Source organism: Cydia amplana, chromosome 1 (assembly GCF_948474715.1).
Source record: "Cydia amplana chromosome 1, ilCydAmpl1.1, whole genome shotgun sequence".
Taxonomy (NCBI): domain Eukaryota; kingdom Metazoa; phylum Arthropoda; class Insecta; order Lepidoptera; family Tortricidae; genus Cydia; species Cydia amplana.
In genome coordinates, this window is record NC_086069.1 from 25184084 (window position 1) to 25197805 (window position 13722).

The following is a 13722-nucleotide window of genomic DNA, read 5'->3' on the forward strand; positions in this document are numbered from 1 at the left end:
ATTAACCGATAAAAGCAAACACGTGGAATCTCCGTGTAAATAAAATGTAATCATTCCACATGATGTCATTGTATGCATTTAAGGGTTAGATTAACCAATTACACTTATTATGTAAACTGCTGCGTTATTAGTACTTTTAACACCTATATTATTGAAGCTTGGTCACTTCACGGCAAGACGTATCGTAAGTACCTATTCGCATTTTATACTCTCAGAGCAAAATTGTATGTATTAACTTTCAGTGGAAACTGTTTTGTCCAATATGTTAAAATATATATGAATTATAATATACCTATGCTGTTTGTTTCCCGAATCAATGAAAAGAAAAAAATAAAAAGACTAACGCAAACACGAATAAAATACCGTCAACCGGGGTCAATAGGGATGGCTGGAGTGAATAGGGACGAACCTTAAAATGTGATTTACCTGACAATTTCTTAAAAAATACCCACTCAAATTGAATCATTCGATTGAAAATAACAGTAGATTTTGTATGATACAATTTATGTGGGTAGTTATTAAGAAATAGTCAGGTAAAACACATTTTAAGTTTTGTCCCTATTCACTCCAGCCATCCCTATCCACCCCGTTTGACGGTACCTAATAAACTGGTGACTTCGCGTTACTTTTGCCGTGGAATGACTCAGGTATTTTATGTATGTCGTGGCCAGACCTTAAAAGGACCCCGGATAGGATTTGACTGAAACCACTTTTTCCCTATGTTTTCTGCGGGGTCCTTTATCATTTCGTGATGTGGCAATAATAAATGATTGGTTGGGCACAGGGCCGGATCTAGGGTAGAGCGGATCTAGGCGCCGGATGGCAAAAGGCGCCAAAATGGCAAATGAGAAAAAAAAAGTTTGCATTACAAAACCAATAGATGGCGTTGTGTGCAACTTATTGCCTCCGACGCGGCCATCCTGACAAACTACATGTCCTTGTGTGTTTACACTGCAATAAGTTTATAGTCAACAATCCAACCTTTTCCAAAGTTTCACTACCATCTCCTGGTCAGTCAGACTCTGTGACAGTGTCAAACTCCTGTGTGATAAGGACTTGCGGCCATTTGGAAGTGACGGCAGGCAGCAGGGATGAGGGGCACAGCATCAGGTCGAGGATCGACGTGAGGGTGTAGCTGCCGAGGCAGTTCAGCGCCCACTCGTAGTTTACTGGGACGATGTTTAGTTTTAATGCCAGGTCTGTAAACAAACAAAGAAATAATGCGGACTGTTTCATAAATTCATAATGATGGTTATTTTATAGTTAGTAAACCAGAGATGAATAATTTAATTCGCAGTACGCATCCGCACTACGAATGGGTAAAATGGGATGATTTAATTTAACTTTGCACAGACTGATACTTGTTGAAACGTGAATTGCCGTAAGTAATGCCAAAACAAAGAATAAATTCTTGATAGTTATAGTTTACATACTTACATTATAATACAACAGTGGCGTGGTAAAGTGGTAAATACGTTTGACACTTTAACAACAACTTTATCAACAACACAGTCATATATACGAAAATTTAAAACGTATTCTTTCAAAAAGATTGCGAGTACTTACAAGACTGCAAAATCTTTATTTAAAATTATTTGCACGGTCACACAATGTACATTGTAATGTCAGTTATCCAATTGTCTGTAGTTGAAACCATAAGCTTGCATCATTTAAAAACTCATACTCATATATGAACTGATTCAAAAACATCGTGACTCCAGGGTCCCATGAGCTGCGGCATAAAACCGGGACAATGTAAAGTGGAATTTTCTGATCAACGATAACTTTTTATTGTCCTAACAAAAATCTATGAAATTTAGTAAGGATCTTAGTGGGAATCTGTTTAGGACTATCCCACCCAAACTTTACGATTCTGTCGACAATCGACATAAACAGAAAATCCCCAAGTACCTATCTCCACAGAATAAATAATAGTACTAGGTACAGAAGATTCACTCTCTAACAAAACGCGTCTGTTACGATTACGACAGATATGACCGCTAGGTGGCGCAAGCGCCATCGCGGCCTATGGCTAGCCACCGAAATTGGTGTGGGACGGATGTACTTGTAGGTACTTATTGCGACGCGACGAAATCGCGGAGTGAGCCACGCCTGCTACTGCTTCATTCCACAATACAATGCTGGGAAAATGATGACTCACATGTGAACTGATTTTCTTGTGTGTGTTCCGGTTCGGCGAGCAGCAGGCGCACGTCGTCGCCCTCGACTTGAACCTCGCGCGCCGACGCCACCACGCGGCCGCCGGCCGATTCTAACATCACCTGAAACAAATAAACTGACTTGTATTCGCTCCGCGCATGACTATAGCCGCGTATCCATAAGTGTAAGGCCTGAGTAAACGCTCGAAGCGGAGCGTTCGGCGGGGCGTGCAGCGTGGCGTCGGGGTCAGGAGTGATTTGAGCAGCGTGCACTAAGGCCGCTCCTATACGCTTGCATTTGTTTAACATGCACGCCGCACGCCCCGCCCCGCTGCACGCCCAACTCGAGCGTCCACTCAGGCCTTACACTTAGAGGCAGCCTCGGGTCGAGCGGCTGCCTCGCCCCGAGGCCGCGCAAGTGGAGACAAGCTGATCCGCAGCGTGCCTCGCGCCTTTCCTTCATAGCGAGCAGCCTCAAACTGGGACTGTTTGCTTCAAGTCGAGGCTGCTCGACCTGGGTTTGTCTCTAATGGATACGCGGCTTTATAAGGCACCGCCCTAGCGGGCGTGGGACACATTGCTTATTTTATTTGACAGTTGGCATTTCTGCCCTCCTAAGGTAAAAGGCCGTATTTTCAAAGAACACTATATGAAAATACGGCCTTTCACCTTAGGAGCGCAGATTTGCCAAAAATGATGAAGATGTCGTCCCATGAAAGTTCATATTTCTACCACGTCGTGTGTGGCGTCGCTTGTATTTCCCCCACCACCAACTTTATTTTTGTATGGGGCCAATACCGGTTTCCGACCCCTGGTGGCTTCCCATAGACCCCAAAAAGTCCTTGTACCTTGAGCACAGGTTCGCTGAGCACGCTGAAGGGCGGCATGCAGAAGAAGGTGAAGCCGTAGAACAGCGGGCGCGAGGCGGTGCGCGCGCGCTGCGGGCCCGGCTCGCCCGTCCAGTCCAGCGCCTCGAACGGCTCCTGAACAACAAACCATTTATTGTTGTATAGTTTGTAGCTTTCTAATAGACCCCGAAGGCTAATCCTATTGTCTATTGTTCAGTAAAACCGCACGTGCTACTTACCTGCAAAAAAGGGTCCTAGTTATTCTATTTGGCACCTGAGCGCGGGCTAGTCCAACGCTCAAAAAAACAGTGTAGGTGCGCTCTCCGATAACGCGCCTTTGTTACGCATCTCGATGACACATTTTAGACTGGTTCTGTAGCGTTCGACTCGCCGGCACTCAGTAACCGAAGTACCGATTTTTTATGCAGGTGGTTGTGGCACGTGGCACGAGCTGTTTTTCTTAACAATAGACAATAGGATTAGCCTTCGGGGTCTATTAGAAAGCTACAAACTATACTGAGTGCCGGCGAGTCGAACGCTACAGAATCAGTCTAAAATGTGTCATCGAGATGCGTAACAAAGGCGCGTTATCGGAGACCGCACCTACACTGGTTTTATGAGCGTTGGGCTAGCCCGCGCTCAGGTACCAAATAGAATAATTAGGACCCTTTTTTGCAGGTAAGTAGCACGTGCGGTTTTACTGAACAATAGACAATAGGATAAGCCTTCGGGCGCTACTAGAAAGCTACAAACTATACAAATCTGAAGATGAGGCTAAGGACCACCCCACAATAAGTCACAATCTAAGCGTCTACCGCAAACGAGAGTCGAAATTTTGTTATCTTACCTCTGTATCACTCTTGCATATTCGAGCGATTAAAGAGGCAAATAGCTGAGTTTCGATTTCGCATGTCCCGGGCGCATGTTGTAAACAAGGCGCCTTGATGTATCAATGTCATATTTTATTGTCTGTGAAAACTTGTCAAAAAACAGTTTAAGATACAGTGTGTATAAGTTACTCTATGGTATACTTACGTCGCTAGTGGCAGCAGTAATAGTACCTATTAGACTTACAGTAGTGTCGGCAGTAAATATCAGCAAATAACAATATTTATTTCAAGTCTATTGACAATTTAGTCATGTTACCGTGTCCGATGCGCAAATAAACTTATAATAGCCGTAATCAGTAACAAAATAACCACATTGTTTCTTACATGTGGCTCGTACGACTAGAATTAAGGCGCAGTTGAACGTGGCAAAATGCCACCTGTTTGGCTACCTTGTATGCTCTTTGTATTTATAATTAAGTTATATTTATATTGTTTATGACAATCGTTTGCCGGGGATCAACAAAAGTATGTAATGGAGACTCAGAGACATAAAATAATAATAAAACAAACCTTCTGCAATTTGGCGGTTACACGGAAAGTACAGTCAAGGTTTAAAAAATCGTTAAAGACAAAGCACCAAATATTTGTATACAAAAAAAAATTTGGAGTTGTTATGATATTTTGGCCATTTATTATATCGAGATTGTAGACTAACTACATGGACATGCCTAGCGAGATTTTTCAGAAAATGATTTTTTTATTTCAAAACGTGACGATATTATCAATAAAAAAATCTGTTACAAAAACTCTTTTCTTCAATATCAAAACGAAACTTTGCTACCGAGTTATGATTATTTAGTTTTTCTAACTTACTTTCCCTGTCCATACGAGACTTTTAAAGAGCTGCGACTAGAATGAAATCTAAATGCAACTTGTTTGAAATATTTAGATCCGACAGATTTTATATGAATAATGAACTCTACCGTCCTAGAAACAAGGTTGACATTATTCTCACCTCGGCGGCGTGTCCACGTCGCAGCCACGTGTCCGCCCACTCGTAGCGCACGATCCACCGTCCCGCTGCCAGCGCGCACATGAACTTTACGGTCCTAGAAATAAGGTTCGAATTAAATTAACACTTTCCTGGTTTTCCTTTTCTCTTTTAAGCTAGGTACTATATTAGCAAAGAGAATAGAGTGAATAAATTAGTAAATTATGTAGCCCCAGTACCTACATTTACTGCCATCTTTTGACTAAAAATTAAAACTGAGTTTAGAGTTTTTAAAAGAGAGTAGGCCAAAGCATAGAGAAAAAAATACATAGAGTGCTCACTCCATACATCAGTTTTAGTACCAAAAAGACTATTAGCATCTAGCATGAGTAGCGGAACTATCAGTACTGCTACTTGACAATAGATGTAGCACCGACCGGAAAGTCTTATCTCAACAGCATAAGACTTTCCGGTCGGTGGCTACATCTATTGTCAAGTAGCAGTACTGATAGTTCCGCTACTCGATGCTAGATGTAGACACTGAAATTAATAGTCTGAACTGATGTATGGAGTGAGCACTCTATGTATTTTTTTCTCTATGGCCAAAGGTATGGTGCAATGTTTTCGAGCGATGGCGCCATAACCTTTGGCTTACACTCGGGTACATGGCGTTAATTTCAATATTTAACAAATTAACACACATCAATGATAGAATAAGGGTCAAAGTCAAATGGCGTTCTAACAGTTTTAATCTTTTGTCAAAAGATGGCAGTTAATTTACTGTGGCTACATAATTTACTTTGACAATCCGCCTCTATTTCAAATTCTCTTTGATACTATATCAGCAATATAAGGGCCACTTGCACCATTCCACTAACCCCGGGTTAACCGGTCAAACCTGGAGTTACCATGGTTACCAGTACAATTTAAGACTAAATTAACGTTTTAACCGCTTAACCCTGGGTTAGTGGGATGGTGCAAGTGGCCCTAAGTTAATTGTTCTACAATTAACTGTACCTCTGCGATCTGCCCTCTTCATCCACCCCAACAACCAAATGCGTCAAGTCTTTAGTAAACTCCTTCACAAACGTCCACCCTCTCTTAGCGCACAACAGTTCCACGGTTTTCACCTCCGCCGACGTCAGACACGACGCCGCCACGCAGAACTTCAAGTTCGGCGCTCTTGGCTTCGTGAACTCATTCTTACTTGTACTTGTAACATTTGTCTCCGCTGTGTCAAAATTGAGACTTTTCCGAGCTACCGGTGTAGAATTATGCTGGATAGCGTTACAGAACTGATTTATAGTGGGTGTCGCTAAGGTTAGCTTGGGTTTTGCTACGATGGTGGTGTCTATGTCGGTGTCGGAGATGTTGATGATTTCCTTGATGAGTTGGGCCTCGTTTGGGTTCAGTTGGGATTGAGTTTGGTTGGGTTGGGCGCCGCTGGCCGCGTTGGACTTTCTTGTGAACGGTGAAGCTCTGTGAATAGAACAATGATTTATAACTCAAGATAGGGTATAGGCGTTCCAAAATTGAAGCGCTTACCTTGTGACAAATTGGACAAGTTGCCTTTAGACGCCGCTGGACAAGCGAGAAATGTGCACGTGCTAACGAGCTCCCGCACACCGAAAGAGAAAGAGACGACCTAATATTTAACAACGAGTGTGACAAAGATGGATGGAATGAGAAAATTAATCAAAAATAACAGATTTCTTCGTAGGCACAGAAATAAATATGGAAGTGTTTTTTGTGCTCCTCAAGTATGAGTATAACCTATCTATGGTTATATAATATCATTGGAATAGAAGGGATATGTAAATATGGCCGTTCCAGTTTGCAGTTCATATATTAAGGCTAATCAAAGATGAATTATGAAGTATTTAAAGAAGATAATTCAAAATAGAAAAGAAAGATGCTGACCTCTGGTATTTGTCAGTACTTTAAAGTTTTCTCACTTTAGCAGTTTGTATTGTTAAAAATTGTACAGCAAGCAAAACTTGCTACATACATATATTTGTATTCAGGGGTGCTAAGCTAGTAGTTTTGCTGAATGTACGTAAAAGTGATATTTCTATCATGTACATAAGTAGTAAACATTACTTAAAAAGCGGCCAAGTGCGAGTCGGACTCGCCCATGAAGGGTTCCGTATTTAGGCGATTTATGACGTTTTAAAAAAAAAACTACTTATTAGATCTCGTTCAAACCAATTTTCGGTAGAAGTTTGCATGGTAATGTACATCATATATTTTTTTTAGTTTTATCATTCTCTTATTTTAGAAGTTACAGGGGGGGGGGACACACATTTTACCACTTTGGAAGTGTCTCTCGCGCAAACTATTCAGTTTAGAAAAAAATTATATTAGAAACCTCAATATCATTTTTGAAGACCTATCCATAGATACCCCACATCCCCACACGTATGGGTTTGATGAAAATTTTTTTTTTTATTTTCAGTTCTAAGTATGGGGAACCCCCAAAATTTGTTGTTTGTTTTCTAGTTTTGTGTGAAAATTTTAATGCGGTTCACAGAATACATCTATTTACCAAGTTTCAACAGTATAGTTCTTATAGTTTCGGAAAAAAGTGCCTGTGACATACGGACGGACAGACAAACAGACATGACGAATCCATAAGGGTTCCGTTTTTTGCCATTTGTCTACGGAACCCTAAAAATCTGATCTGTACTGTAGAAAAAATAACTACACATTTATAGAGTCTGTTCGGAAAGAGAAGAGTCGTGGAATGTATTGGGCCCCATACAATCCACGAATCTTCTCTTTCCGAACAGACTCTAGCCAAGTTTAAGTAAATAAATGCAATTTTTTGATAGATGCAGTACATACTTCTGTGGTGTCTCTTCACACACACTAGCATCCGAGTCGTGGTCCTGCGGCGTGGCAGGGATCACGTGCTGGCTGGTCTGCCCACCCTCCTGGCTCTTGTCACCAGCCTCCTGACTCTTGTCGCCAGCCTCCTGGCTCTTGTCACCAGCCTCCTGGCTGTGGTGGCTGTCCGTCAGGTTCTGGCACATCCCGGGTGTAAGGAGGTTCTCGATGTGAGCCTGGGTCTCTGGGCCGTGCTTCTGGAACATGAGCTTTTTGTTAAAATGGTCAATACTTTGACCATAACCCCTCAAGTCCCATGGACGCGATCTTACATACACGGTTCCGCATAAAATGCATAGAAAATCGAAAACCCTGCAATTTAGAGGTTTTAGTTTAGATATTTCAAAGTACTGGGTCTAGAGGGGATAACTTGGATTTTATTTCTGCTAGTAAAAACTTGGAACACCGTACGACATATTCCAATTCGTCACTTATACGCCATGACAATGGGCGGAAGCATGCTATTGTAATAGTACATTACTGCAGACGCCGGGAAAGAAGGGCTTGCCGGGTGAGTAGGTATAGACGGCCGACCGTAGGGAGGCCGGATAGTGATACGAAGCCGGCAAGACCTTTTCACGGCTAGGCATGTATAGTGTTTTTCTCAAACATGCAATGAAATAAAAAAATACACCACAAAAAAAAAACAAATTTATAATCTTTATAATAAAAATCCAACTTCACAACAAAAGTTTTTTAATTTTCCTTCCAATCCCGCCATAATTGTTTTTTTTTTACGGAAGTCGTCCGTATTTCGCGTGTGTAATGTTCGAATAGACCTTATTAGGGCCATTATACACAATCTGATAATAAGAATCTCAATTTCTATAAATAAAATAAATGCAGAGGATTTTAAATATTGTCTATGGTCTCTGGTGACTTACGTATAGACAAAATTTTAAATTTATTCATCAACACATTGAATCATACAGATTCGTATTCTTAATATCAGTACGTTCGTGTATAACAGGTGTTAACACGGATATTTTGGTCCGATAACCATTCAGTCACTAAAAATATTTAAAAAAATATATAATTCGGCTGTTTAGCCTGTTCATGGACACAGACCCCATGTTTACATTAGAATTTAAAAAAAAATTACTTCCCGGCCTAGGCCTTCAATTTCGTATGAAATTCCTTTACGGTTCTCTGGAGTTGCTCCGCCCTAAACGTGATACTTCGAAGCCTGATATAACACCCGGAGCGACAACATTTCATTGCATGTTTGAGAAAACTTTATTTAAAAATAGGACGTTCGTTTTCGGCGCCAAAAACGCCCTATAGTCGTTATAAGTAATCATGCTAACACTACTTACGACGACTTTAGGGCGTTGTTGAGGTTAATTTTAATTTGAAAGGCTGAATAGGCTACTAGTTCACTTTAAATTTATTGAGCTTTAAAGAAGAACCTGTCTTCCCTTCTCATCAGGTAAGGCTACAAAAAAATAACCAAATACACACCTGATTATGGCCTTCCTCTGTTAAAATCTGCGAGTCCACATTTGACAATGCAAAAAGGCTCTCAGTATCTTTTGGTGGCAAATTACTCTTTATGTTCTGTGTAGCATTGCCCAGTCTACTCAAACCCAGCACCTTTCTTTGAGTTTTCTGAGTTTTGAGCAACTGTGAATGTTGTGTGATTGCCTGGCTTTCAGCCTGTTTCTCAACTAGCGTCTTATCTTGGTTTTCGATGATGCTTTGGCTTTTATTCGTTTTCCCAATATCTGCATCAATACTAGCAAACACTTGGCCCATAACTGAATCGTAATTGATTGAACTCTCGTCTTTATTATCTCCGTTATGTATATCATCAATACTATCTTCATAGATGTCACTTGTAACTTTTATTTTCTTGTTACTAGTCATCTCATCGTCGTTTTCTCTGTTTCTTTTATCAGCCTGCCTCTGCGTTTGTGTTTGTTTCTTTTGCCTCAATGTAGGCATTAGTATTTCAGATGGAGCCGGTTTTGTAGCTTTAAGGAGTTGGACATTCTTCTCTTTGACTGATCCGCTGGCAAACATGTCTTCATCTAGCTCCATTTCTTCTGATTGTTGTTCCTTATTAGGAGTATAGATGGATGATACTTCTTCATTTTTCTCTTGAGGCTCCTGTGTCTTATCGTTTTGAGCTTCATTTTTATCCTCATCATCATCACATTCCATAATTTTAGTTAGTTCTTTCTCAAGGCTTGCTGAGATTTCAACAGGAATAGTTTCAGCTGATGCAGTATCTTTCTTTGTTGATACAGTTTTATTTAGATTAGCGTTCACACTGTTAGTTGTTGGTGGTTGATCATCACTGGGTTCAATGCATTTTGTCTGCTGTGTAACAGCACTTACTACACCCTCACCACCAATATTGATCTCAATGTTTTGTACATCTAAAGTTTTAGGAACAGATGGAGATGAATTACAAGAAGTTGCCTTTTCCATACACTGCAATGTTTGAGCCTCCTGATCTGTATTAAGTTTCACTTTAACATCATTTTTCTTTTTCTTGATAAAAATATTAGTCAATGTACTTCCAATTTTGATTGTAATCTGTATATCATCTGAATCAGTTTCAATATTGTCATTAACAGCATGGTTGACTGTTTGAACAGTATTTTCTGTACTTTTGGGATTGGTTTCCGAATCATCAGTAGGTTTATCTGTTTGTAAAGCACTCTTCTTAAGAAATGGTATATTGCTTCTGGACATTAAATTTACTTTAGTGTCTTCTATGGGTTCCCTTTGATTTTCATCATAAGTTTTCAAATTATTTAATATAGATGAACTGTTAGTTCTGTGGTCTCTTTTAGACATATTATCATTATCTTGATTGGTATCCATTACCTGGCAACTATGTCTATCTTTTGCTGATGCATTTCCAGGACTTTTGCTGTTCAAATCTTCAGCATCATGTTTATTATCAGTGTCAATAGTTATTTTATCAGTAATAGGTGATTTCTCTTTTTCATCTATTTTGGGTGTATAATCATCTATTATAATAACTTTTTGAGATTCGGGCTCCACACTTGGGGCAGGGTTGCTGATGGCACTTTTAGTTTTTTTACACATTTCTATTGAGACATTTAGCTTATTTTTATTCTTCTTATGTAACTTACTGAACTCTTTTCTCATTTTCTTAACATTGCTCCAGTTCTGCTTACTTTTGTTTGTAGTGTCTATGCTTATGTTGCTAGAGCTGTGCTTATCTCCTGAGGTTTCACTGGGTTTGGATTCATTCTTGTGCTCCCTTTTTCTGGAACTTCTTCGAGGATGATCTGTTGTGTATTCATCATCATCTAGATGGAATGGGTCTATGTTGGGGCCAAAATTTTCTTTGTTTTTTAAAAAATCTTCTGTGTCTGAAACACTCTCAATCTTATCCCAGTCATCCTGGGGGGGAGGTGGTGCATGTATTACTTTTGTTGGACTCTGCACCTTCTTTGATTCAGTATGGACTTGGATCTCGCATGTTGTAACTGCAACAGCAGGATCCTCTCCCTGTGTAGACAGCTGGGTGGACACGGGGGCTGAGAAGTGGTTCTGTGAGTCACATAGCCATGCATTTACAGTTGTACTTGGGTCTTTTTCAACTATCTTATTTGTTGGTTGAACTAGAGGATCTAGAGCAAATTCTTCCACTGAAAAACAATAACAAGAACATGTGTCTATTATGTTATATTACTAAACAAATATATTAAATTTGCGCAATTTACTCAACCTTTGTCAAAAAGGATTACTCAAACTATCTATACTTACTTGTGATGTTAAATTGTTTTTCAAACAATGCTGTAGCTTTCCGTACACATTCTGTGTATCTCTTGATAACTGCATTTTGCTTCAATGCCCGCCTCTTGACGGGCAGCGCACAGACGGGACACGCCTGCCGCCCTATCCAGCAGCCGTGGCACAGGGTGTGCCCACAAGTGGCAGTCTCCGGAACAATGTAAAATTTACAACTGGTAATAAAACGATTGTTTTAGTTACTTTTATGTAGGTGTTTCATAACTACAGTGAAAATGCATAAATTGATGGACAAGTAAATTCATAAGACTGTCTGAGTATCAATCATGGCCATTAAAGTAATAGTTAAAGTTTCAAAAAATGTTATGAAGAGATATAATTATAAAAACACAAACCATTCTAAGCAAGTTACAGTTTCCGCTACCCGAGTTAGTTCCTTGGCAGCATTCTCAGGATTAAACTTTTTCAGTAGTTGTTTCTCCATGAATTATGATGCTGCAAACGCGCAAAAACAAAATTAATGAGAATATGAAACAGTCGTTATGTCAGGCTGCGATTGTAATTTGTTCTGATTTGTTCACAAATAGACACTAAATTAGAATAGAAACTTACACTTATTTCTTCATTGATTTGACCAATTTACGCACAAATCCTTTTACAAAAAAAAAAACACTGGCTGGCGGCAAATATTCTATGTAATATCTATGTAATTGACACTGGACCATACTGACAGTGACGTCCAAAGAGTAAAGTAAGTATATAGGTAAAGAGAGCCCTCTTGAAGCATTTTATGGAAACTCATTTGAAAGAGCCATCTCTGATTCTCCGCCGATACTAAGTATGTTTGTGTGCGTGCACAACTACATATGCATCCATACGTGTACTTTCGTTCCACATAATATTAGGTCTACTCTGGCGGTTTACAAGTCCATTTTTTGTTTGGTTTCTTGTAACAAAAACCTTTAATTATTTACAAGAAATCAAACAAAAAATGTACTTGTAAACCGCCCAAGTAGACCTAACATTATGTGGAAAAGGTTAATGTTATCAATAATGGAATAAAGAAAAAAACAGAATATTAAATTCAATATGTTTATTGCATACATGTTTTACATCACATTATCGCTAGGAAAGTACAATTTTAGGTAAACAATAGAAAAGAAAGCGAGTGTGGTGAAAAAGCATTCACACACAAGAAAATACATGTTAATAAGAAAATATGAATAATTTACTACGCACAATACAAGCACATAGTCTAGGCATTGTAGCAGATTTATCGATAGTGGCGTGCCTTATCAAAAGTAGGTACTTATTAGATACCTACCACGAAATAAATTTACTCTAAAATAGCGTCCATATTGCACAAAATAACAGAACTCGACGCACTTTCTGGAGGTTTTCACAACAGGGCATGGCAGGGCAGGGCAGGCATGTTTTCATTCGGGCTATAATCTAATTTCCTCCAGCACCATAACCAAACCATAACGAAGAAAATGGCTCAACCATCACTAAAATATTTTTAACTTACGCTCTTCCAGTGACAGCTAAAAAATTGCATGTCTTGGCCATATACCTAGTATTATATACTTAGATGAGCTATACGCGTGCGCCCGTGAGGGACAGAACATACGTGATGCGACCAAATTAAAAACACTTTTTGACGTTCCTGACAACCTACCAAACATAACCTACGTAATTTGGTCGGGTTATTTCAAAAGCGCTTTCTCTGCTACTCCATACTAAAAGTTCTATAAGTGCATCTCGTTCGGTCAACTGGCTCCTCGCCATGAATCTAGTATAACTGGATTGGGCATGAGTGGTGGGGATAACTGACAGAACGGGATAGTCTTATGTATCTTTCAGTAGGAGTAGCAGCGAAAGCGCTATTATTGTTTGTCCTTGTCACAGTCTCACATCTTGTTTTATTCCCCACCGTAAATTGACCACTGTGATTGGCTGAATTTATATGTTTTGTCCCTCACGGAGGCATGCATAGACCACTTCTATAGGATGCTACCTTCTATGCTCCTCGCCCATTTCATCTATATAATTATGATTGTACCTCTATGGTCTTGGCGGTTATGCAAGTGTTGCCAGCATAAACAAACAGCATAATTAAATCACATTTTAACAAAACTCTTATTTTTTCGCAAAATTAATTGAAAATTATAATAATTAAAAATATTAATTCGTACTTATTTTAATTTTAATATTAATGCCACTAAAATTATATGAATTTTATAGTGACATCTGGTGACGTAGTTTGTGTAATCGGA

General features: G+C 39.5%; 1 protein-coding gene across 1 annotated transcript; it reads right to left on the reverse strand.

Annotated features, from left to right (window-relative positions):
* Positions 1 to 875: 875 nt before the first annotated feature.
* LOC134651288 (breast cancer type 1 susceptibility protein-like) lies at positions 876 to 12111 on the reverse strand. Its single transcript, XM_063506339.1, has 10 exons — positions 12059 to 12111; positions 11842 to 11941; positions 11462 to 11661; positions 9176 to 11343; positions 7673 to 7911; positions 5846 to 6307; positions 4853 to 4946; positions 3008 to 3142; positions 2162 to 2282; positions 876 to 1199 (listed from the first exon to the last, which is right to left on the reverse strand). The coding sequence occupies exons 2-10, from the start codon at positions 11928 to 11930 to the stop codon at positions 1012 to 1014; spliced, it is 3696 nt and encodes a 1231-aa protein (XP_063362409.1). The 5' UTR covers positions 11931 to 11941; positions 12059 to 12111; the 3' UTR covers positions 876 to 1011.
* Between the last annotated feature and the right edge of the window lie 1611 nt (positions 12112 to 13722).